A 26,832-nucleotide genomic window follows, 5' to 3' on the forward strand; every position below is an offset into this window, starting at 1 on the left:
TGGGACAAAAGATTCATACCCGAAGGCTACAACGTAGTCATTTTCCTCATCTTCATTCAACGATGGATCCAAAAGACTTTAAAAAGTCTTTCTTCGATTGCGGCTTAAAAATTGAACCTAGATCCGAGGTTGTCGTCAATGACTTCGACGTCGAGTCCTTCGATAATGAAGTGACTGAAGCCTTTGCTTTGATGCTCCCCCTGTGGTCGACACTGTCAACGCTACTCGAGTAGGCATCTCAGAGGCCTTTTGACTCCGGCTTTTGGGTACAGAGGTCAAAGCCTTTGACAATTCCCTGCCAGCTTTTGAAAGCGCAGTGGGATGCCTCGCTGTTTTCTATTCTTTCGAGGGACTTCCATCATTTTCTGACTGACCTTTTCCCAATTGGCTGCCGGGACAGACTTATCTGGGAAACGTACCCGTCTCTTGTGGAGCAAAGGTTAGGTAGACCAAGAACATTGGCGTTTCTTCCTCAGTCTTTTTCATGAAGAATGATGCGAATTGCTCCTAGAACTCGATTGCTGTGAGTTTTCGTAGCGTTTTTAGGCCTCTCAGATGATTTGTCCCCTGTGGATCTTTTGCCTCCAGTAGAAAATAGAGATTTTGAAACCGACCGACCTAGGCAGAGTTTTGTCTTTCCTTCTTTCAAGGCCTTGTTAGTCATTGACTGACAGGAGCCGGCCACAATAACTTTGTGCTCCTTACCGAAGCACATCCTATGCGTATCTGTGATCGACATCTGAGTCACAGTCTGCATACATCTTAAAATCTGTCTTTGGAGTAGACATACTCAGAAGAATGTAAATAAATAAATAGAAGAACCACTGAGGCGAGTCAAATCGTTCCGAGAGCATGCTGTGGATGCAGAAAAACTGAAAAACAGAACTGAGGCAACAAGCGCAGTGCGTGCTATTTATACCATCATCAATGTCACATCCTAGCACAGGGATAGATACCATTGAGGAACATAGAATCAATGCCGGACAGTGCCCTCTGCTGTTGAAAGTTTTGCAGAGACTGCAAGCAGGATATTGGAATAGCAAAGATGAGGAATCCGTGGGAGGAAATAATCCATTATAAGATAGGCTTTTGATAAAGCACTTGGCATCATTGTATCCCTACACGAATGCTGAAAAAAGCCTATACCATTAATGGTTTCTGATACAGGTGAAAAAACACCACCACTATGAACCAACCCTAAAAAGGAAGAGTGGAGAAAAGGAAGAGTGGAGAAAAACAAGGAGAACAAATATAATGCAGCACAAGCTCAGCAAAGAAACTAAGATGAAGGAACAGACAAAAAGAAAATAAATGTTAAAAAAAAAGGAAAAACAAGAGAGACAGTGTGGCAAAAGGTAAGTGAAGAAGAGACCGACCAAAGGATGCTAAAAACAGAGCAAAATGGTGAGGCAAGGACAACTTAATAATGGAAGAGGATTAAAAGTAGGAAGAAAAAAATAGAAACTAAAAATCGAGACTGAGCAAAGATGGGTAAAAACAAGAAAAGATAGACAAGATAATAATGAAGGCCGAAAGATGCAGCTGTAAAAATGTAAGTAGAAACATACATACCAATCCTCCCCATTTAGGCGGGAGACTCCTGGTTTTCTTTTAAAACATTTAGCTATTTTTTACTTTCTCCCTCCTACAATAATTCTAACCCCAATGCAATCAAATGGGTAATTCAGCTCTTGAGTTGTGACAAAATCTCCCTCCCAGTTGCTCCAAAATGTTGGCATTTATGTAAAACATTTGTCTGTAAATTGTGACAGAGAACCGACGTGAACAAGAGGGGATGGGGACCCTTCTGAATGTGGGGTGGGAGGTCTACCAGGATTTTCACCAAACCCAGTTCTGATCCAGATGGATGGTGTGGTGTTGGGAGGACCAGAGTCGTCCTACTTGTGACTCCTTGCATGAAATGAGTGCCAACATTTTTTTTGTCCCTGATCTTAGGAAACCCCATAGATCAGGCAGATGAGGATGAAGAAACAGAGGGTTACATAGTGGAAGGAGAAGGTGAGAATAACTCTGACTACATTGAGGAGACGTCTAGACCTCCTAGATCCTGAACGGGAGGAGTTCTTGTATGAAGAGTTGGAACCTACCTTCATTAACTCCCTCACCAGTTCCAAGGTCTCAGAAGAAACCATTTCCCCAATTAACAGCAAAACTAGGGACCTTGTTCAAGAATGTAATACAGCAGATCAGGGAAAATCGGTAATCATTAGTCTGGACCTTAGACCATATTTTCCTGTCGGAAGATGGGTCAGAGCAGGACATTGCCCACTTATTAAAATAAATCTAACTATCACCTTGACAGAAAACCCTAATCAAGACAGATTAAGCAAGAGGAATAATAGTGAATTATCTTGTGCTAGCATTCTTTATGCTGAATCCAGTGAAACAACTGTTGAAATGGAGAAGAGAAACATAAGAAACCCCAGAAAAAGATATATCAACGAAACCCCAGAAAAGAAATTGAAAAGCCCTGGACATTTTTTGAAATTGACAAAGTCTGTTGGGGATGGGTATGTGAGAAACCTGAGGACATCCTCACATTTTCTTCCCTTCGGTCCTCAGCTCTGGTGGCCAGGACATGACCATCACTTTTGGATCCAGACCCTGGTGGTGGACAAGTGCAGGAGGATCACCCGAGTAGGGGATCCTTGTGGAGTAGAAAGAGGATGTCCAAAGGTGAGACGCAGTATTCTCTTCCTGTTTGTCGATATCCATCACCCGTCTCTACCTCAGCCTTTGCAGAACACTAGCCTTCTTGTCCGACAGTAATATACCAGACTTGCCTAATATCCCTATAAGACATTACAACTCCCACAATCCCTATTTCTCACTTGCTTTTCTAAATACTGAGATGAGGAAGAAACAACATAGAGGAGGAAAGATTACACACAGGAACCAATGTACCATGGGTTCCTATGGGCAGTTTCCATTTTGTCCCACTAATAAAGTCAGGAGGGTCAGGAAATCAAGAACAACCAGACACACCTGACTTCACTTACCTCTGGCTGGGAGTATAAAGACAGCAGTCAGAAATAGCATTTTAAGTGAGCTGGAACTGCAGAGAGGACCTGAAGAGCCCAGAAGCAGGAAGGAGCAGAGGAAGCTGTGGAGAGTGTCCAGAGAACAGAGGGGCGAGTCGCTGACCAAGTGCCTATGTGGGGCTACAGTGCAGCTGAGAAACTGTGTCTCCCAAGGGCCAAAGAAGGCAAACTGCAGCCTACTGGCAGGGTTCACTGCAATACTTGTTTCCCCATGGCATGTGAAGGGAAGTCCAGGTGCTTTAGGGGCAGGTGGTGAGACCCTCACCTCAACCCAGAAATCCCAGGGAACTGCCCACCAGTGCTGCGCTATCCAGGTGAGTCTCTTGGCCAGAGGAAGAGAGGAACCTGGTAAGCGTGTGTGTGGCTGGAACGGACGGGAGAAGGAGGCATACGTTTAATGAAAGAGGAACTGCATTCTGGAACTTTTGTGTATGAAACTGCGAGACACAAGAGTCATTGGGGTAGAAGAGCAAAGTGTAACGAAGTTCAAAGTCGAAGTGGTCCTGCGGAGGTCTTGCACAATTGAAAGTCTTCGACATTAGGGAAAGGTCTGAGCCCGACAGAGACCTGGAATGTGAATAAAGGTTGGGGAAAGGAGCCCATCCTCCCCCAGCATTGTGACTGAAGGGTCCGAGCCCGACTGAGGGAGACCTGTGCTGATTTGAGACTGTATTTGTACTTGGGGGTAGGAACACCCTGAACTGTAATTTGAGAGGTCCGAGCCTCGCCGACGGAGACCTGTGTTGAATGGTGAATTGAACTGAAACCAAGTAACTTTGTCATATAAGGCCAAGTGGGCCCTGATCTATGATCTGAACTGCATCTTCAGTGTCTAGAGCCAGAGTGCGTCACACAGCCTAAGTGAGCCACCTTAACCTGTGAGGTTAAACATGGGGAAGAGACTTTGCTGAGCCACAGTGACATAATTTAAACAGTGATTTTTCCTTTTGTGCATTTACTTTTCCCTCTTCCCATTTGTTAACCTTGAGTAAGGCAGGCATTAGGTTTATTTTTGTAAAAGCCACTTATTTGACTAAAGAGTGACTAGAACTGAGCTTTCTTTGATTTGATGGTCAAGATTACTCCCATTTTAGATATAGAGCTAGCTAGGTGTTTTCCAACCTCATCAAAATATTTAAATAAAATGTTTTGAAAACTTGCAGCCCTTGTGTCTGTCATACTTTCAATACCATGAGTATTTCACACACCCTTGCATGTAACATGCCTGGACTGCAACATGCTGGCTAGTCTCTTTCTTTTCCCATAGCACTACAACATCAACCATGCCTGGCAGTGGAAAAATGGGCAAGCAACCTGACTGGGAGAAAGACAGAAAGGAGATGCTGTGCCTTAGAGCAGTCTGCACAGAGCAGCACATCAAAAACGCTATACCACATGGAAAAAAACAAGGGATAACGTTCCAGCCAGGGCGAACATGCAGAGAGGTCCACTCAGCATTCCAGTAATCTCTATGGACTGTGTAAAAATAACAGACAATGTTCCTAACTGCGGCAGGACTGCAGAGTGGTGTCCCAGGCAATCAGCATGATAAACCATCTGAAAAACTACAACACGAACTGGGACATTGAATGTGGTCACAACGGGCCACCATTGATTAGAAACGGTGGGTCTGCATACAAGAAAGGAGTGGGGCCTAAGACCCTTTTTATGCATTTGCTCACCCATTACATGTCCCATGGAAACCATTGGGCTGTGGAACCACTTCAAGGAGAGAGCTAATGGAGTGGGGAGAATGAGGATACAAAAGGTGCACAGGAATCAGGAAGGTATGGGTTATTCAGATAAGATCAAGGGAGGAGAAGGATGACCTAGAGACCAAGCACAGGAACGTCAGTGTGGAGGAGGATTGCTGAAGGAGTGTGCAAGGGGGGGTATTGATTGATCAGAGAAAGTGGAACTTAGGCTTCTGTGTGCGTGCATGTTCTCTGAATTGAGCTGATAGAGGGTGAGTGAATAAGAAGGTGCCTGAGGGAGTGAAAGGAGGGCGAGTGTGGCAGAAGGTGTGGGTGGAGTGTATTACAGTGGAGTAGTAGTAGTGGTGTGGAGAGGGGGAGAATAGTAGTAGTGATGTAGTGGTGAGGGGAAAATAGTGGTGTGGAGAGTGGTGGTAGTGAGAGGTGAGGAGTAGAAAAAGAAAGAAAACATCGGTGGTAGAGAGAGAGAGGGGGGTCTATGATGTTTCCTCGCAGCAATTTGCTTGAGGCCCATTTATTTGATTTCTTTACAACATGTCACCACAGAAAATATTTCTAACTACCTAAACCCAGGCCCCACACCATCTATATTTGCAGTGAAACGTGGTAAAATAAACAAATGGGCCTCGACTCTCTGAATGGGCTAGTTCTGAGAGAAAGAGAGCGAGGTAGGGAGGTAGAGAGAGAGAAAGAAAAAGGAGACTGGGAGTTAAATGTGTAGAAGAAAGGGAAAGGCTGAATAGAACATCAGAACAAGGAGTGCAAGAAAGAGAACTTAAACCATCACCACCAGACAGTCAGAATCGTAGACAGTAGGAGTTAGAGATCTCTAGAGACCATCCTGGGGTTGAGGGATGCTTGGTCTAGAGAGGGAGTGGCCTGCACTAGACAAGAGGGACAGTCCTTAGCAAACCCTTTTGTGATTTTTTTCTAATAAAAACACATGGGCTGTATTTGAGAGTTCGTGTCTGCTTGAGGCCATCTGGGACACAATATATTAAAAATTAATTAACAGGGACACATGAATTAATATAAGATAGATGTGGGAGCAATACTAAAAAAATTACATGGTAGGTGCGAGCCTGGGAGAGAAAGAAGAGAAACAAGAAAGAAAATATTGAACCATTGGAAGAGGAAAAGGGGAATGGAGTGGACAAAAGAAAGTGGGAAATAAATTCATGAAAAACCAGGCCAGATGCAGAAGAAACAAATTATGAAAACGAGGAGGCATCTGAAGAAACAATAGAAGCAAAACTAAAAAGGTAGAAGTGAGGAACCTGAGAGATAAAGTAACAAGACTCAGGAGCAAGAGAAATAAGCCATGGTGAAGAAATTGTAGGAAAGTGAACAAAGTGGGAAACGAAACGTTACAGAAAGCGAAAATGCAGCAGAGAGAGAAAAAAGAAGAACATTCATGGAAGAGACTGTTTAAAAAGCTAGTGTGACATGCAATATGAAGCTGGACAGAAACAGATGAGGCAGCAGAGACAAAGAAAAAGAGAGCAGAAGCCAGAAAGACAGCAGGCGAATCATCAAAAGGTAGCGGAGGGCTTGCAAATCATACCCGGTTGTCGGAACCAGTGTGCTTGACTTGAGACTGTGATGCAACGCCTCCATAGCCCAACAGTTCCGTTGCAGTGAAATAGAGCATCACTGTATGTCTTCTCATCCGCTTCCTCACTGGTAAACTCATCCTTGAAGTTGCGTCCCAGTGCCTCACTCCCGTTGTCTGTAGGTGATGGGCTGTGGTACTCGTACCAGAAGTCAGTGCCCACCGAGGCGGACATGTAGATCGTGGCAATGAGGCTGAGCACGCAGGCAATGACCAGTGCTGTGGCAAAGCGGTTGTCCATCATGTTGGTTGAAGTTTCACTTCTGAGGGAGTAGAGACAAAGGAGGCAAAAGACAAAATAAATAATATGCCCACTTCACGATAGGTCACGCTCATGAGCATACTTCTGGTATCGGATCAGCCTCGTATTCCCTATTCGCACCCGGGAAGGGCCTTCAGGCAATCAAGTGGCTGGAAATGCAGACGAGAACACACAGTGTACCGCTTTTCCGGGATGGCATCATCTGGATTGTGGGGAGGCAACAGTGAGCCTCTCCATGTTTCCTCCACACATCCCCACCCTCAAAGACATCCTGCTCACTCTCACCATCCACTCCCTCCCTCCCTCCCCACTTACCTGTTGGACCGGAGCTTTATACTTCAGACCTAGCGCTCCTCACGCCGGGCCATGGAAACGGAAAAGGAACTAAGTCCCTTTTCTAGGGCCATCTTTTTTTTTGTACAGGAGATGAATTTGCCCAATACACGCAGAGCCCAACCACTGTAAAAAATAAAATAAAAAAACTATTTGCACCCCGGTGTGCGAATAGCTATCCTTGCCTACTCTCGGCTGGCAGGCAATTACCGGCCATGTGCGCCCACTGATGCGTGCGTGATAGCTATATTGTTGTTAGAATGCCATTTTAAGATATATACTTAAGCAACTGCTTGATCTGCTCAGTTCTTTGTTCACCTTGGTGCATAATCATGATAGATTCACCTCCTTTTAGGACATCAAACTCATGCACTCTTTTCTTATTACGCGGGGGAATGAGTCTCTGCATCAATGGCGGAATCGGTAAGTTACCGGCATGGACCATGGTGCTATTAGCACCATGGTACAACGCCAGGGTCGTAATGAGGGCCAAGGAAATTAGCAATACAATGGGCCTCATTACGACCCTGGCAGAAGACCATGGTGCTGTTAGCACCATGCTCCATGTTGGTAAGTTACCGACTCCGCCATGGAGAAAGGGGGAATTACCACCCCATTACAAGGTTGGCGGGGCGGTAATTCCCCCTTCCTCCATGGCCCTTCCCCATTCCCATTTTTGCCCCATAGGGCTCAATGGGAATGGAGAAGGCGCTAAGTACGGTGCCGCAAATTGCGGCACCGTAATTAGCACCAAGGTCCCTTTGCGGGTCCCTACTTTAACGGCTGGTCTACACCAGCCGTTAAGGTCGGGTCCCACAAAGGGACCTCGTAATTAGGCGGTAATAGGCTAACGGCGCCGCAGCCTTTTACGGCGCAGTTAACCCATTAGCGCCTGGGTCGTAATGAGGCCCAATGGGTCGTTTTTCAATTAGAAACATATTTAAAAGATGGTTTAAAGGTTTTTCTAGGTACTGTGAAATGGGCAAATATTTCTTATAAATCCACTTTAAAAGTCGAATGTATGTGCAAAGCTAAATCGGGCTCTCGCACCAATCATGCCGTTTGACCTGTGGCTGGCTTCTTATTTGCCCTCCTCTCTGCCTGCAACCAACGCTAGACTGTCCCCTTACCTATCTCGCAATTAACCTTGCAGTTGCACAGATATTGTGATCGCGATAGGTTAGAATAAGGTGTTCCTGAAGGTTGTGAACAATTATTCAAGAGACGTATGCACGATGTGCCCGACACAGCGGTCAGTGTGCATTTCTGAGGCTCACATCCCCGGTGCTTCAGACTTTCACAGTTTTTACTACAAAGGCATAGCAAAAAGGTGTCCCAGATGTTTCTTAGCAATAATATGCAATACGTTCCCTTCAAATGACCCAGATTATTCTAAGAATTACTATGGGAAACATGTCTAAATAAGATGCCTCAAATACTTTTTAGTATTATTGTGAAAATGGTGCCTTCAACTTGTCCTGAACCTTAATTAAGGGCAAGCTTCTGACATTCATTCTATTGAAGGTCTGGGGCACATCAGGGGCTTGCATCTTACCAGTAATAAAGAGGGATATTGGGATTTTACAACAAGACTAGTTTCTCATTACAAGCACGACGATGCAGGAAAAAGTGGGATTAATTACGTTACCGCCACTTCACCGCTACATTATCCCTCCACCATATTACATGTCTTGACAGTAGGGTGATGATTTACCTCCAACAAAAAGCAGAAGGTAAACCATTTCCCCTACCTCCGTAAACCGGCACATTAACCATGCGGTAACACCGCTCACAGTAAAGCCACCAAAAATCACCATGGCGGCTCATGGGCTCCAAAAATGGGGAACACCACCACAGTGTCACCACTCGTATACCATGGTAAATCCATAGGACCGAGTAGCGGTAACGTAAAAATCGATTTTGTTGGTAGTTCGGCTAAATTGCCTCCAAACTTGTAATAAGACCCTGTATTTATCATCTAACTCTTTTCCAGCAAAACATTTTCCCATCTATTTTATTTTAAACATTTCTGTAAGCATTTTTCTTGCTACGGCTTCCCTCAATTTTCAAGTTGCTTTTTAGCCATTTAAGAGAAAGAGACACCAGAGAAAGAAAGGAAATAAAGTCTGCAGATCCAGTATAGCAGCCAAGGAGCAAAGTAAAAGAAGACCCATAACGTCATCTTAACATGTGCCCTGCAATGCAGGTATTCACTTATTACCTGTTTATTATTGAACAGCAGCGGTGGCAGAGGCGTGCAAAAGGGGCTACAGGCTGCTGCTGGCAATTGCCTGTCAGGAATCGGTCCGGGATCAACAGGAGTCGATTTAAGCCGGCTCCCTCCCCATCGTCTCAGGCACAAGAGGAACACTATACATGGTGTCAGCGCTCACGATCCCTTCGGATTCCTCGTAAAAGAGGGTTACTTCAGGACCACAAGAAGTTGGCAAAACCTCGTCACTCCGTGTTGTTGCGTTGGCGATTACCATGGAGATTAGGGCAGGCACGTCGACCCGCTCCACGTCAGCCGCACCTTTAGGTCAAGTGACCGCAGCTAGATAAACTCTAGCCGGCAACAAACTCGTTGCTTCTGATTTTGATTTTGGAGCCTGCCTACGTATCCTGAGATATCCCTTGTTTTACCTGCTATTTTCTGGCTTCCTTGCCTTCCTGCTTTTGCCTCGCTATTGTTGCCCCTGCTCCATCCTCGCACTTGTGATTTCCTAGAAGTTACGGCCTCCGTGGTTGGAATCTCCATTGTTCTTCCTCTTCCTATCTATGCTATTCACCTTACCTGTTGTCCTCCTGCTCCTTCCAGCTTACACCCGGAACGATTCCCGTTCCACCCCGCTGCTTCTTGTTGCCAAACCGGACCGCACCCAGGAACTGCCATTTGCTTCACGCTTTTGATCATCAATACCTCCCGTTGCCGAATTAGAATTCCTCTTGGATTGCTTTGCCTCACGTTTTGTCCTGTGAAATTCCTGCAGTTATCGACCCGGACTGCCATTGCCACTCGTTTGATCAACGTTGTTTATAAACTCATCATCGTGGACTGCATAGGATTGCCTCCTGTTTCTTGGGTTCCACGTGCCTATTGCTCCTCAACCAGACTGCCAGTACACCACTCTCTCTCCCCCGGTACGGACTAGAGCCGTGGTACCATCAGGGGCTGAGGTCGGAGCGTCCTCGTTTCGTCGGGTATTGTACTTCCGACCCTTAGGCGTACGCGTGCTGCGGGAATAGTCCTATCCCCCTGTACTTGGCGGTCTTACTGGAGCATTGGTGGTTTCTGGAATACTTGCTGTCAATCCCATGGTAAGAGTGTCTGTCTTTATTCTTGTTTCTGCTTTTCGTTTCACGTTATGTGAGTATTAAGGATTCTTGTTTCTTGTGTATTGTAACAGCAGTTTTCTGGTCCTTGTGAAGATGGCATAAAAAGCATTTATTGTGTCAACTGGAATACTGTCGCACCCGAGGGAGTCTACTGCCACAGGGATTTTGGGTCCATTCTTCCAAACAATTGATCCCTGGTGCTGGTTTCCTTGTATCCAGACACAGGGTTACATTGTAGGGTAGAATTCTTCCTCTACACTACGGGGGCAAATTAAGAAGGCAATCACAACATTGCCACAATATACTCATGAAAATGGGTGAGCAGTGCATGAATATAAAAGAGCTGGGAGTCGGCCATCTCCAAACTCACTATACTTGAAGGGCAACAATTTACATATCTATTTTGAGACTCAACGGTGGGTAACCAATCAACCCTCTCTGCAGGCTGAGTATTTGTGGTTCAACTGCCAGGGATACCATAGGCAGTAAGTAGGCTGCGGTGGAGCTGCTCTTACACCAGAGCCCCCCACTTCTGACCTGTCCAGTTAGGAATGTACAAAAAAGAACCAGTAGGTCCAAAGTCTTTGCTGGTGATGCATTGACCTCATCACTTACACAGATTTCACATATTTTCCCTATTGCGCAGTACTTCCAATGGAAGCCCACAGCCATTGCTCTCTGTCTTCACTCCCCACAATGAACCTGCAGTGATCGGGCCCATGCTTGCTGCTGAAGCAGTTGAGCTTGGAGCCTAAAGAACGGCGATTTTCACACTCGACCTTACTAAGGGCCCTAGACTGTTGCCAGCAGGTTTGTCCAGCAAGCTTTCAATATCCATGGACGTATTTGGCCCCAACACTCACGCCCCATCCTGAGCTTTTGCCGCTCCCAGCTCTGTGTCTCACCATCTGAAGGCCATTAAAGCAATTCCATTACAGATAACATGTTCATTTTTAAAAAACTCCTCGCAATGTTTCTCCTTCTCAACACTAGAACTTTGGCCACCAAGCCCGACACTCTCGTGCGTTCAAGCTTAGACATTTCAAATATGCTGAAATCAAAAGAGAATCATTTTTCTGTGTCTCTATCAATGCTATAACAAGACTATTTTTACAAAATGTAAGTAATACCTTGTAGGTCTGGTTCACCCGGCTGCCAACCTCCTGCATCAAGTTGCAGTGTGGACATTGGGGGTGGGAGAACTTTGACATACTGACTTGTGTAATGTAAGATTTGTATTATACCACACCAGTTCCAGGCCAAATGGGTAACTTTGTTTGTGCCAACTACTTTCAGGTCTCAGTGACCACCCCTCTGTGAACTCTTCTTAGAGAAAGGAGAAGCAGGCCAACCACTAGACAGGCAGACTCCTTAGTTCTCAGTACACATTCACCTCAGAGCTGCTCCAGAGAGAGAATGAGTGACACACAGTCAAACCTACATAGCCCCGGCAAGAGTCTGGCTGCCGTGTTCTGGAATCGCGGTAAACGTACAATACGCTTGGAGGAAGGCCTTTGTTAAATACTGTTCCCAAAGTCCAAGCAACAAAAGCATGAACTGCTTTTGACCTACGAAGAAACGTCAGTAAAGAGGGCAATAGCTGTAGCATTGTTAAATGAAAAATGCAGTACTTCACTACTGCCCGAAACCTGTGGTGCCAATGCCAGGTCAGTGCCTCCAAGACGATATTAAGGATACAGACTACTGCTACGGTCAAAGGATAGGGGCTAAAGCATTCTCTCCGAACACAGAGTTCCATGAGTTAGCAGATGCACTGGTGGTCAGCAGTTTCGTTTTTTTCTGGACCGATTTTCAGGCACTTTTCTGACATCCAGTTTTTGATTATTGAGGGGCCTCTTTGAGGCTTCTTGAAGCAAAATAGTTTCCGCAGTTTTGCCAGCGGTTGAATGTATACAATGAAAAAGACGTAGGGTGCAATGCAAATGCTTGAGGGAGGATGCAAAAGAATAGACTTAAAATGTTTTCATTGTTTCAAAAAGGGCCCAATCCAGTTTAGTACTGTGCCACAATGCCAGAAGAACTGAGCCGTTTCACATGGAAAGGGTGATCAATGGTGTCAAGCAGCGCCAATAAAACGAGCAATAGTAGGGCTCTGGGACATATGAATACAGAATGCCGGCACCTTCTCCTGTTTAGGATACGCCTCTTCCAGGATTACTAGATTGGATGCATCAGTTGCAGTTTTAAATACACAGGGCCTCATCACGATTTGGGCGGTACCCCTTAAATGTGGCGGTAATGCTATTACCGCCGCATTTAGGGGCTGGCCATATAATGGGTTGGGCGGAAAGTGTGAAGTTTTACCTCCAGCATTTTGCTGGTGGTGAAAATCCTGCTTTCTGCCCGTTTTGACTGCTATTAGTGCAGCACTAATAGCGCCATGAAAACCCCTTTGGGTCCAATGGACCAATGGGGAATCAGCAATAACTGCCCAGCCGCTACTCGTGATACGGCAGCTGGACCGAGTAGCAGTAGCGCTATTTGAAACATAATTGAGCAAAGATCAAAATAATGCTTAAGACCATGTCTGAATATGAAGAGGTCTGCATATTTCACATGAAACTGTAGCAGTCCACATGTATTGAGGCGAACTTGGGGCAGTTTGAGTGGATTAGCCTATAGTACGCTTCTAGATTTTTACTATAGTAAGGTAGTGCTTTGCGCCTCACTACCAGGTATGGCCATTTCTGTATTTTTCCATACATCTGAAATTGTGAGTTGTGCTGCGACAAGCAGTCATTTAGAACAGTAAAACGTTACTCGAGTGCAAACAATGCTAGTCAGTTCTTAACAGTTAGACTGACCAATCTTTCATTAAGTAAGCCTCTGCAAGTCACTGAATCGTTAATGCAGGTTTTTGATTTTACCCCCTGTTCTGAAACATTAATTGTACAAACGAGCGCTGAAATGAAACCCACCTCTTGCCAATGCGATGTTTGTTCTTCTAACCTGTTCATAGAATGTAGAGACATCCTTGGTCCTTGCGTTAATAAATGTGTCAACTGCTCCTTCGCAGAGGGCAGTGTTCCTCTCTTTTTGAAGGAGGCTTGGGTGAACCTCCTTATAAATAAGAAGTCATTGGACCAGTTTGTTCAGGAGAATTACCGTCCAATTACGAATGTCCCCTTCTTGTTGAACATTTTGGACAAGGTGGCACATATACAATTTCAAATGTCTTTGGAGGGAAATTATATATCACGGTCTTGTCAGTCCGGCTTTCGGAAGGGGCATGGTATAGAAACCACAATACTCGACCTGCAGACTAACTTATTATTGAATGTGGACCAAGGACAACTATCAATCCTTATGTTGTTAGGCCTATTGTCAGCATTCGATCTTGTGGATCATGACCTTCTCAAAGGCAGACTACAGTCCTTGGTCGGGTGCTCCCCAAAGGCAGCTGGTTGGATTTCATCCTTCTTGTGCCCCAGAAATACTAGGGTGAACATATGTGAAGTCTGTTCGGACCAGTCACATGTGGGGTGCCGCAGGGATCCTGCATCTCGCCCACATTGGTTAATGTTTACCCGATCCCCTTCCTGCTTTTGTTGATCAGTCTGGGTGTTTATGTGGCCAATTATGCCGATGACACACAGGTGACCGTCAAATCGTCTGGCTCGTATAATGAGGATGCAGCTAAGTTAAACACCATCTACAGAGCCATCCACTTCTGCTGTATGGCAGCAAACTCTCTAGCTTTAAAGGCAAAAAAATGGAGCTTCTAATTGTAGCAACTACTTTGAGGCTCAGGTCCTTGCCAGCTGAGTATGATCATTTCTTACTCCTGGGTACGTTGATCCCAGTGACAGAAAGGGTAAAAACCCTTAGTGTGGTTTTGGAATGCGAATTATCCATGTCTCATCATGTTGCACTGATTCGGTCTTCTTGTGGATTGATTACAAAACTTCTCTGGAACATCCGCCCCCTTTCTCTCCCATGAGAATCTAGCCACTCTGGCTTCTGTCCTTGTCAGTACAAGCTTGGACTATTGCAATAGCCTGCTTAGTGGCTGTGCACATTCCTCCATAGCAGCCCTGCAGGTCGCACAGAATGGGGCAGTAAGGGTAGTGACAGGTCTTGCCAGGTGAGCGCATGTTACCGCAGCAAGGCGAGGCCTACATTGGCTGCCGGTAAAACTCAGAATAAGGCACAAAGTTTTGACTCCCACAAACAAATGCGTGATGAACACGGCACCTCAGTATCTGAGAGCCCACCTTCAACTTCAGGTGTCACCCTGCCTACTCAGGCCCCAATACAGTATGTGATTGTTCAAACCCAGATCTAAACTCGTAAAGGCAGGAAGAAGTATTAGTGTTCGTGTGCAAGGTCCCGATTTTTGGAATCTGCTCCAGTTGGATCTTAGAGCTGCGGATACAACAATTAAATTTAACAAAGACGCTCCTGTTCAATCTACCGCCTGACTAGGTACTACTGCCCGCTCTCACAGAGTTTTATTATCTGACTCAGAGTTTCACCCCTGGTATCTCTTCTCGCATAATTTGTAATGGTATTTGTTTTGGTCGTCTGTCTTGTGTCTTATGTGTGCACGCCATGAGGCCCATGGGCATGTGGCGCGATGATACTAGGATTCCCCTATTCCCCTGGCGTGAGCTCCATCCAAACGGCGACCGCTACGCCAGTTCACCCTTCCTTGGAGGCGTCTCAGGGACCCTTAGGATGAGCCTATTGCAACCGATCCACTTCCGCACACCAGGTACCACCCACATGGAGTATGAGGCCAGAGGATGGCCTCTGTGGGTGATTCCATCTTGCTTGGCGGCCTCAGGTAGGCCGCCAAACCTATCCCGCTACCTCACACCAGAGTACCTCCCCTCTGCCCCTTCTTAAACTAATGGCCTTTTATATTTAACACCCTATTTAAAATGTACACCTGCTTAGCATACCCCCTACTACTTATTAACATTTAACCTAGTTAACAATAATAAACTGTACACATAACATATATATTTATATACAACAAACATATAGGATGCTATGTCACAATGGAGGGACTGCTGCAGTCAGTCACCCCTTTACAGTACCTTGCAGTCTGTCCATTGGGTGCTGGCCCCAGGTGAGTGAATGCAGGGCTATGCCTGATAAGGCTGGGTAATGGGTAGCTGCAGGCATTGGCTTGTCACCTGGTGACATGTCTTGGATGACTCACTACCAACTTCTGATGGGGCACCGGCCCCTCTTTATTCTTCTGGTTGGCCCCACCTCCACGTGGGGCCACCTGTACTCACCACGCAGCTTGCGCCTGTGCAAGTGGGGACCCACCCACATTCACTGTGCAGTCCGTGGCTTTCTGTAATTTCAGGGTTGGCCCCATTGCCTGGGGCCTACCCTCACTCACCGCAGCACCCATGGTAATACTGCTCTGGGTGGGCCCCATTGGCTGGGGGCCCACCCGACATCACTGTTGTACCCTGCGGTGCCATGTCATCTTCGGCAGTGTCCCCATTGTTGTGGGGTGCCACCACACTCACCACCGCTCTCATGGCCATCTAGGGTTTTGCAGCGTCCCATAGCAACAGGGGACGCCGCCATGCTCACATCTGCGCTCCCACGGCCCGAGATAACTTCAAACCTGCAGGGGGCGGGTCGCTTGCCTTCACCTAGGCCTCTCAACGGAGCAGCACAGGACTTCACTGCCTCCCCTTCACCCAGGTTGGCCTTCAAGGCTCCGCACTTCCCACTTGTCCTCCCGCTCTCCCATGCACTTGCACGTTCTCAATGTCACTGGGCCTACGAACGTTGTTTTGTTCTCCCCTGTTCCCCCTCCCTTGCCTTGTCGCGCTCTGAAACACTTCCACAGCACTGGACACTACTGCTGAGGATGCCACATTATTTTGCACTATTGCAGTTTGCGTCACCCATCGGTCTCACTATTTCTGAAGCTTGACACCATTACATGTCCCAATTTCCTATTACCTTATTTCGGATGCTCCTTCTTGGAAGTACAGTGTTTGGGACATTATTCTTACACTTAAGGATTCCCCAACTACTAAACTGTCTCAAAATGACTTAAGAGTTTAAATCTTGCCCCAGAACCTTCTCAGGATCGGTCTCTGAAGTTTATTCTTAAGTGCCCCGGTCCCTGATGGCATCTGTAATCTTCTCTTGCAAATGAACCCCAATCTATGGGCTTACACCTTACATAGACTATTTATTTCCTATGATCAGTCGCATGGGAATTCTTCCCTGCTCTTGAACCGATAGGGACCTTTATAAGGACCGGGACTATGGTACTGAGACCAAGCATGCAATTCTAGAATTCTCGCTATGCTGAACGCACCTGCTAAAATCTATGCACAAGTTCTTCCAGCCCTGGTTAGCTTTGCCGAGGCTGCATGGGAAATCTGCAATCAGCCTGTGTATACAGCTTGTACTGGTTTCAGTTCTGCATTTGACACAGTAGTAAGGACCCAGCTTTGGGCCAAATTGCAGAACTGGAACATCCCGATTTTACACCGTCAGATCCAAGACTGACTATCACTTTCAGCAAGTTGGTTTCCCTTTCCATTTACTAAAGACTGCACGAGCAGTCAGATGCTAAGTTTGTGCTGTTTTTTAGAGTTTTCACAGGAAGGTGGTTTAAATACTTTGTGCTCCCATCTCGCATTATAATCTGCATATCATCAAGTCAGCAAAGTGTTATCAGCTGCATGCAGCTTCTTAGTGCAGGAGGATGAGGGAGACATGTCAGGGCTGGGTGATAACTCGTTGATCGTGGCACCACACCTAAGCGTTTCTGGCACAGCACTGACTTTTGACTTGATATTTCACAATGGGCATCCCCAGAGTTTATAGCGAGCACACACCCAAAAACGCAGCAGTGAAATGTGCATGCCTAACAACTAGTAATGCTTTTGTTTGTGTCCTAAAAATCCAGCTAAACTGAACACTCAATTCTTTTTGTAATGCTCCAATTTTGGAATGCCAGAATCTCAATCAAGGCTCCCGGGCACTGTGACAATTCTAGCTTAAATCACAAATATACTTAATTTCCCACTTTGTCCCAAGGGATATGTGAATTCCAAATGTGAAAATGTAAGCAGCCTGAACGTGGCAAAACGGAATCAGACTCTTACATGCTTATTGGTATGTCAGTGTGGCTTTTTCAATTCCGACTCCAAATGAAATGATTATGGTCCGAACAGATTAAAACCATTAGGCAGGTGTTGTACTGCCAATGTATCCTGCCATGCAAATAAATAAGGAATTTGGAAATGTTAATAAAAATCCAAATAACATGGAGTCATTTTTTTTGCCTCCAAATAACATGGATTCTAAAAGTTTAAAACAGACCGCCCCTCCACATGTGATGACTCCACAGGCACCCTTTACCCCCATTCATGCTCTTGACATCAGAGTAAACATTCAGGTGCTCTGACAAAGGGGCCAGAGCAGAAACAGGCCGCAGTGAGCACACATTGGATGTGCACGAGAGGACACAGGGGCCTACTGCTCATGGGCAACAGTTGGCTAAATAGCCAAAGTCTGAGACCACAGCAATGTCACTGGTTTGGGGAAGAGTTCAAAGGAAAGGTGGCGGGATAGGAATCTGGAGAGAAACGTGTCAATTATGCTACTTCACCAATAACGGTTTGCTGTAAGAATGTTGTAAAAAGATTAAACGTTGCATGATGCAGATATTGGCCCCTTTGCCTCATTTAACGTAAAAAGGGACGTAGGAAATATGCACAATTAATTATGACTGTTTTACTAAAGTCCTGAGGACACGAGAGACACACTGTTCTGTAAAAGCACCGGCACCAAAAAGGTGCCAATTCAGTACATCACACCCCAAAGGTGGGAATTCAGAAGCTTAACTCAAAATGCATCCAAGGATCAGCTGGGCCCCTAAGGAGAGCTCCGGTGGCTATGTTCATTAGGGAGGATTCCTGTCAGTCAGAAGACGAACTTCTCAATTAAATAAAACTAGATAGAATTACATAGGTCATGACAGCGCTTCCAAGCGTGAGAAATCCAGCTATGTCAGAACACACATTATTTGATAAGACTCCCTACTCATTCATTGTTTCTGTTTACCTGGCATTCCAACCATGGGGTTAGATTAAAGGGGCTCAGAGTTCTGCCTGTCATAGAATGAACAGTAGGGTGTTCTAAAAATACAATCCAACAAAGACTAGGTTTTGCAGGGTTATCCCGGGCAGTTCATAGGTTATAAATATTCTTTTATAACGTGCTTAATCCCAGAAAGGTTTCTAAGAGCGAGAACGGGATTCAAACCTGTGTTGCTATGCGTTGGCCTGCTTCCAAGACAAATGCGCTGCCCTTGAGCTATCCTTCCGCCCCACTGTTTAGGGTCTGGAGAGGCAACCCTAGGGTCCACATTGAAACTTCAATTTAAAATGGTACTCTCAGGAACTGAAGAGATCACATATTTATATGTTCCTTGTGTGGATTGAAACCCTGAACTTCCCAAAGATTGCAAACTCTGAAAACATGGGGTGGTGAAGCCCCAGATTTGTGAGAGCAAAGGTTACATCCTACCACTGTGGTACAAGAATGGGGTTATTTCCTCCTAACTGACTTACCCAACATTTTCCTGATGGCCCTTTAATGGAGGCCGCGTTAGAGAGGTGAATATCTTATATGTCCCACAAGGGGCCCTTGGGCCATCCAGGTCAGAGGGCACCATGCGCCTGAAGTCTCCTTGCACCATGAGTTTCCCTGGTCGATGGCAGTCTTTTTGTGCTGTATCCTGGAAGTATCCTTAGCCCAGCAGATCCATGTAAAATCCAGTTCCAAGACAACCAGGCAGACATTGTTCCTATGCAAGCACGAAAAGGGTGCAAGAATAGCCACACGCTCACTGCAGTAGTCCACGAGACTCACTGTGCCCCCATTGAGTAATATCTGTCAAACAACGGGAAAACCAAGAGCAACGATTGAGGTCAAAGCATCAGGCCCTGCTCCTTATGTTGATTGAGCCACTGAAAGACCAGGCGAGAGTCATAAATCATAAAGAAATAATCCAAATGGGTGGCATGGTGGCCTTCTGGAGAAATGTATGGAGCAAGGGCGACTTTTACACTACTTTCAAAAAAGCTAGCAAACACTGTAACTTTGGCAAGCAGAGAAAAGGGGTGCAATCCAAGCCATCAGGGGTGCAATGCAAGCCATCTGGTAATTAGTTTGGTCCGGCCCTATCCAATTTGCAGACATGCCTTTCTCACACGCACACACACCAGACACAGATAACAGTTCACACTAGCAATCAGTCCTTTTTTTTGTATAACATCTTGTTTTGACATTTTTATACACCGAAAAATAACACCATACTCCAGTACATTAATCGCTATGCCAACATCTCCTCCTATCCTCCCGTACTCCAGTACTCCCTGTAGACCAACGAGAGCCAACTTTGGATCCAGGCCCTTTCCACCCCCTTAATGCTTCTGATCCACCCCAAAACCTCCTTCCAATTAGCCTACACCTTCCCACATTCCCACTAGATATGCAAATACGAAGTAGGACTCCCACACCCTCTCCAAAAAAACAGGTTGGCCGCGGGATATATCTTTGACAACCGTAGTGGATCATACAGGCATCTGTGAAGAAGAATGACCCTGTGCAATGCGTACTGGCAAGCTATCAAAATGTTATATGCATTCCAACCGAGTGCCGTCCTCTCCTCATCCAACTGTTCCCTCTGGAGATCTCTCTCCCACCTCCCTCTCTATATTCCCCCCCTCATCCTGCCCTGCCTTCACTGTCCCCTTACACAGCACTGGGATAAGCCCTTTCGAGCTAAGTGTCCAAGACCTTCTCAAACAGGGTGAGGACCCTTTGCATTCGCTCCCTCCACTCATTGTTCCGTCCAGCCAGAGATAACAATAATACAGACAACTTCTCAACCCTTATGACCTCTTCTAGCTGTTCAATGGTTTTGAACTATCTCTTATTCCCCAATTGTCCTACTCTCTCCAAACCTGCTTCAAACCAGGACTGGTAATGAAGCGGTTCAACCACATCATACCTAATTCGAGGGGCCCATATGTGACTCAGGGTCAATGGGCACGTTGAAAGTCCCCTTATCCCCCTCCCCTTCTTCAGAGGGTCCAAAGACACTACAGAATGGGATGGTCTCTCATCCTCCTCAGGAGCCTTCGAACTGGCACCCAGAACCACCAGTGCCAAGAGCAGATTCTCCAGGTACACCCACTGCGTTTCCTAGTCCTACCTCAGGTGCGCTATCAATGCCCTTAGTTGCACCGCCCTATAATATCTTTCTACTTCCGGACGTCCCACCGCTCCCCCGCCCTCCGATTGTGTCAATGTTTGGTATCCAATTCTCAGCTTCTTCCCCGGCCACAGAAAACGAATATCCCTTGATCTCCCTGAACATACCAATTGAAATTGCAATCAGCAACATTTGGAACAAAAACAAAACCCTAGCAGGGATGTTCATCTTAGCAGCATTCACCCTCTCCATTCATTACATTCAGGACATCGTGAGCTTCGTCCATGCAAACATACCCTCATACATTTTCTTCAACAGAGGGGGATCATTTGTCTCATTTACATCTTCCATCCCTCTCGTTATACGAACCCTTAGATACTTGAATGATATTCTACAAATGCACGCTGAGAGACGTTCCAAGTCCCCACCTTCATCTCCCCCACCCATCACTAGTGCGTATAGGAGAGAGTTCTCCTAGTTTATCTGGAGGCCAGGCAAGCGACCGTTGACCTCCATGTCTCTGAGCGCTTCTGGAAATGAACAGAGCAGTGTGCCAGATAGTATTTTGAAGTGGGAGTATTTTACTCCGTATTTTTTAAAGTTGGGAGTAAATTTATATTTTAGGGAGTAAAAAAGTAGGTCCCATTACCACTGGGAGTATTTTATAAGCAAGTAAAAATATGATTTAATATTAAAACATAAATGTCATTGTAATACATATGTCTTTGTACCTAGCTATTCATGCACATTAAAATATACATCTAAACCTCTTCGGATGAGGCACTACTGGTTCACACAGATAAATGGAACTATGTGTGTGAAAACAGGGTGACAAGCTTCTACGTGTTTGGTTCCTATTTTGTGTTGGGAGTATTTGCCAACAGTGGTCTATACACCCTTTATCTGTAGGGCTGGATCAGAGGGAATCTTTCGAATGCAACAGCATATCGTCTGCAAACAACCCCAATTAAAATTCCCGCTCCCCACCTGGATTCGCTTAATATTGGTGTTCGCCCTGATTCACCTTGCAAGGGGTTCAAGAGCCAACAAACTAACAACGTGACAGAGGGCATTCCCTGTGTCTAGTGCCCCTTTCTAGGTTAAACCACTCTAACCGTCTCCCATTTACCACCGCCTGCGCCACCGTCACTTCATACAGGGCCTCAAACGCTCTCCTGAAGCGAGAGCTAAACCCTAGCTGCATCTTTACCATGAAAGGGTATGACCAAAACACCTGGTCAAACACCTTTTCTGCGTCTATTTTTTATTTATTTTATTGTGTATTTATAAAGTGCATATACATCAAATAGTGTTTCAAGGCACCACAAAACAAAAAGGGTGGGGGACAGGGAAGAAAACAATAACGGAAATTAACACTGGATCCCCCTTCTAACCCTTAGAGTTGACTTTCAGATTCAATGTTTTCCGTACTCTGTCTGCCCCCTGCCTCCCTTTAGGAAACCCACCTAGACAGCATCTATCAATTTCTGAAGTATCGGGTTGATTTTAGCTGCCAACACCGTCGCAAAGATTTTTGCATCCATGTTCAATAATGAAATTGGACGATATGCCCCACACTCTGCAGGGTCCTTCCCCTCTTTGTGGATTACATGAGTGCCCGCCTATACGACTGGGGCATAATCACCACGTCCATATTATTAAATAACTTAACCAAATGTGGCACTATGGTCTCTGCATAGTGCTTATAAAAAGAAACAGTGAACGCATCCTCCCCCGGCGCTTTCCGAGGTTACATCCCCTTGATCTCCTCCACCACCTCCTCCCTTAGTGCACCATTTCAAACAGCACCAAATCTACCTTTGAGGGTCCACTGCCTCTAAAAAGGCCCCCCACTCTTCCTGGGTGGGCATCGCATCCTCCCTAATAAAATCCTGATAGTGCATTGAGAAACACCCCACTATCTCCTTCGGGGAATTCACCAAGCCACCCTGCGCATTTCTTAATTTACCTACACTTCTCTCCAACCTTTGTTCCCTAAACCTCCTTGCCAACAATGCACCCAGTCTTCTTCCCCCCTATCGTAATATTTTTGCTTCAAGAAACAAAGTTTACGGAACACCTCTCCTAAAGTCAGATCCCTCAGTTGCCGCTGTTTCATCTCTATTGCTTTCACCAATACCTTCCAGTCCCCCCTGCCCTCGACCTCTCTTCTCCTCCAGGTCACATACTATCTTACACTCAACTAGGTCCCTTTCCCTCTTCCTCCCTCCTTAATCAACAATCGTTGCAATGTTGTCATAGCTACCTCCCACACTGTGGTACACTTCACCTCCCAGGTGTAGTTTTCCCTGAAGTGGAGACAGAGTCCTTAAACAAATAATCATGTCACCTCCAGCCTTTCTCTCTACACCCTGCATCTCCTAAATCTAGGTCCCAGGGTTCGATTTTATGATCCATCCAGACCACTTCCTTCATAGCGCACCCCAGCGCCACATACTCTTGTCCCACTTCCATAAGGATATAATCAATTATAGAATACGTGCCATGCAGTGCAGAGAACGAGAAGTCACTTTCCACCCGGCGCAGGAGGCTCCACATATCCACCAAAGCTTATTTATCTCACAACCTTTGGAGGCCAGTGCCACTGCCACCCACTGAAATTCCTACCGCGCCAACCATAGGTCCCTCGCCAAGGAACCATCTGCCAAGAAATTAAAATCACTGATCTCAATAATAACACACACTCTGCAATACCCAAGATCTCCCGAATCGCCACACCAGCAAAAGCATATTGTCCCTGGATTGGGATATACACAGAGCTTAGGTTGACACTCAATTCACCCATCCTTCTCTAATGATCAATTTTTTATTTATTTTTTATTGGGCATTTGTATAGCGCCTACAGGTGCCACAAGAAAAAAGGAGAATAACAAAATAGAGCAACAAAAAACGGTTTTATTGGCCTTGCGACAATTCTACTGTGCAAGTACATGAACAAGGAGGAGGGGGTAGAGTAAGAAGTGCAGGAGTGGGGTGCCCCCAAGGGTGGGGGCGGGCAAGTGCTGGGTGGGCCAAGGCAGGAAGTACCGGGGGGAGGGAGGATGAGTACGGTGGACAGGCAGGACCAGGTTGGGCTAGTCTGGGAAAGGGTGCCCGAGGGCAAGTGCTGGCAAGGGATGCTGGGGGGCTGTGGGGGGACTGGTATAACTGAAGGGAGCAGGCCCCAGTCGCAGTGACAGAGGGAGAGTTAGCACAGGAGGGGAGGGAAATTAGAGGAGAAAAGGAAAGTCTTGAGAAATGTCCAGAACTTAAGACAATCCGGCTCAAGTCTGAGGGGAGGAGGGAGGCTGTTCAGAGGGAGGAGCCAGCCGAGGAGAGGGATCTACCTCCCATTCTCTGCTCGGAAAAACGTTTGAACTGTGGAAAGTTGGAGCCTGAGGAGTGCTGTGTGTACAGAGTATTCTCAACTCCTTTCCTGTTACACAGTAATATGAAGTCAGCACAGGCTTCATTGGCGTTACAAGCTTGATTTAGTTAAAAGCAAGAAGGAGAGGGGCTGTGTGTAGTCTTCCCTCATCTGCGGCCAGCCTCTCTAACTACCAACCTTCATACCATCACATTGTAAACCTGATAACATTCTATGGCTTCACATGCTGTTGGCAGAGTTCCACCTGCAGAGAAATGGTGAACTATGTACAATGTAGGGAAATATTTACAATATACAACACACTGGGAACCACTCCCAGTTAGGGTTCCTCTGTCGCCCTCACCTTCTTCACAAATCGAAATCCACGATCTGCTTCTTCCACATTGATAATGCAATAGTCCTCACCCTTGAACTCAACAATTAGGGCAAACGAAAATCCCCATCTATACCTCAGGCCCTTTGCGTTCAGCCATGATGTGAGCTGCCTGCATTGCCTCCTTTTGGACAGCGCCAGTTGCACCAAATCTTGAAAAATCCAGATTGTTTACCCCTTGTACTCCCATCTCACCTATATGCCGAGCTCTTAACACCTGTCTTCTGCTTATATCTTGCACACTTCTCCACCACCGATCTCGGGCCCCTGGGACCGTATCCTCCCCTGTGTGCCCTCTCAATGCCAATCTCCTTCCCATCATCATCCTTAAAGAGGATGTTTATGATGTCCTTAGTCTTGCTCTCCACTCCCTCAGGTGATTTCCCCTCCTCTTCCTTTAGACCCATGACACTCGGTGACTGCGCCGTTCCCGGTTCTCCAGATCATCCACCTCGAGTTCCAAATCCACCCCTCTTGTTTCCAGGTCTGTTAGCCTTGCGTCCATCTTCATTTCCAAGATATCCACTGTTAACTGGTTGCTCTCCAAGCCCTCCATTTTCTCCTTTGTCTGGTCCACTCGTCCTCACAACTCCGCTACTGATGCCTGTATGTCTGACCTGAGAGATTTGATTTCGGACTGCTCCCTTTCCGCCTCCTTGTGCGGGGATTCCTGTGAGAACTTCTCATCTTTAATGCCACTGTTGACAATCTACCTTAAGATTAACTCACCCTTATAGAGTAAAGGCTAATGAACACTCCCCTCAAAGACATGGGTGGCCGATTTACTAAGCCAATTAAGGGGCTTAAGTAAGGCTAAATTTACTAAACTCAGAAAAATAGTGCAAGTAGAACTCAAGCCATTTTGTGGTGCAAGTTGGGCTTAGTTATAAATATGTCTAATCTACTAAAATAAACAAAATAGTGTAAGTAAAACTAGATGTATTAAGCGCAGATAAATAGGGTAAGTAAAAATTACAAAGAATTACTTAATTTCTTACTTAAGCTACTTATTTAGCTTAGCAGCTCAATTAGACTTTTTAAAGTCAAATTACTTATTTTTGCATTTCCCATACACTCTGAACTGCCGTTTATGAGAGAGAACGTGTATTTAAATATTCAGCTGTGTGTGGGCATTTCTCTATTAGAAGTAATCCTGTCTTGCCCTGTGGTCTTGTCTGCATCTTTCCCAACCTGAGAGCTTTAATGCTCGACAGCTCTTACTACTAAATGAGCCAAGGAAACTAAGTTGTAACCTGTTGATATAACCTATTTGCCTAAACTTGGAGAAAAAAAATGCTCAATTCACCCGTAGGACCAGAGGATTCTGTCCAAGGCACTATAAGAACACGTGTCAGAATTGCGATAGGCAGGACTGGCTTTCCGCGGGGGCGTAGACAGAGTAGGGCCTGAGCAGGCAATGCCCACCCAAAAGCTGTAAATGCCCACTCAGCAGCGCTGTGTGTGCATTAATAGATGTTAATGTCACTGCAGTGGGCCCAACTACATTAGCTTCAGGCCCCACTTGTTAAACAGTCCTGGCTACTCCTCTGAATTAGAGATGAGTTCTGGCACCAAAGTGAGCCCACAAACCCAGTTTAAGGAAATAGAGCAATCACTGGACTGAAAAGGGTGTGAAAAACATAATGCTCCGGGTGCCTGCGAGCGCTGCATAAACATATGAACTCCCCTTTGTCCAGAGAAAAAGGACTGACAAAAACAGCAGGTGCAAGCATAAAGAGGAGGGGTACGTCCTACACACAAGAGAGAGTTAGGGGATGGCCAAAGCACCAGCGGCTTCCCAAGTTCCTTCAATGTTATGCCAAAACAGTACGCACATTTTCCTAAATGAAAGGATATTCCATTGGCTGCATAGAATTACTCTGCAAAAACATCATGAGAAAACTCTAGAATAAATAACTTGGTAAATAATATGAGAGCATAAATAGTTATACAGCGAGGTTTGATCCTCTCTAAATAACCTAGGGTGCCATCCTCCATGCCTCGGCGTGCGCCCTTTCTTTTATAAAAGAACACCTGGTGAACACATGTTTACATCTTTTCTGCTCGAGTATGGAAGATAGAAATTCTTGGTGCAACAAAAATGGCACAATGTTAGTCATGATAAAAGCTTGGTATACGAATAATAAGTCCATACAGCCGAAACCAGACATCTCTATATTTAACTGTTGAGTATATTCATATCTATTGGCTGGAGATATCAGGCTTATTTCTAAATAGATTCAAAGATAAAGTAAAACTTTGAGTCCATGCAGCATGTTGAAAAATACCCAGTTTGCATTATTAAGTATTTGTCAGTAGAATGAACGATGGTACAGCCTGCGCATGTAAGGGTTTGACGCTTGAGGGGCCAGCTTAGCTATAGCAATAACACATTTTCAGTGCATAAAATGCACCTGTTCGCATAACCCTAGAGCTTGTTGTATTGCATGTTAGCATATCCCGATTGATGATGTTGAGTTACACAAGTCTACATGTGTTTCGTGCACAAAGGGTGGC

At 45.7% G+C, this 26,832-nt stretch overlaps 1 protein-coding gene across 7 annotated transcripts in view; it reads right to left on the reverse strand.

Annotated features, from left to right (window-relative positions):
* Window positions 1–26,832, reverse strand: part of CLDND1 (claudin domain containing 1) — a 275,231-nt gene that overhangs the window by 187,330 nt on the left and 61,069 nt on the right. For all 7 annotated transcript variants that reach the window (XM_069628981.1, XM_069628976.1, XM_069628977.1 and 4 more), the window contains exon 2: window positions 6,342–6,652. In XM_069628981.1, coding sequence (XP_069485082.1) covers window positions 6,342–6,633 — 292 coding nt within the window. In that variant the 5' untranslated portion in view covers window positions 6,634–6,652. The remainder of the gene's footprint in view (window positions 1–6,341; window positions 6,653–26,832) is intronic.

This window comes from Ambystoma mexicanum, chromosome 12 (genome assembly GCF_040938575.1).
Source record: "Ambystoma mexicanum isolate Mex_15411 chromosome 12, UKY_AmexF1_1, whole genome shotgun sequence".
NCBI classification, from domain to species: domain Eukaryota; kingdom Metazoa; phylum Chordata; class Amphibia; order Caudata; family Ambystomatidae; genus Ambystoma; species Ambystoma mexicanum.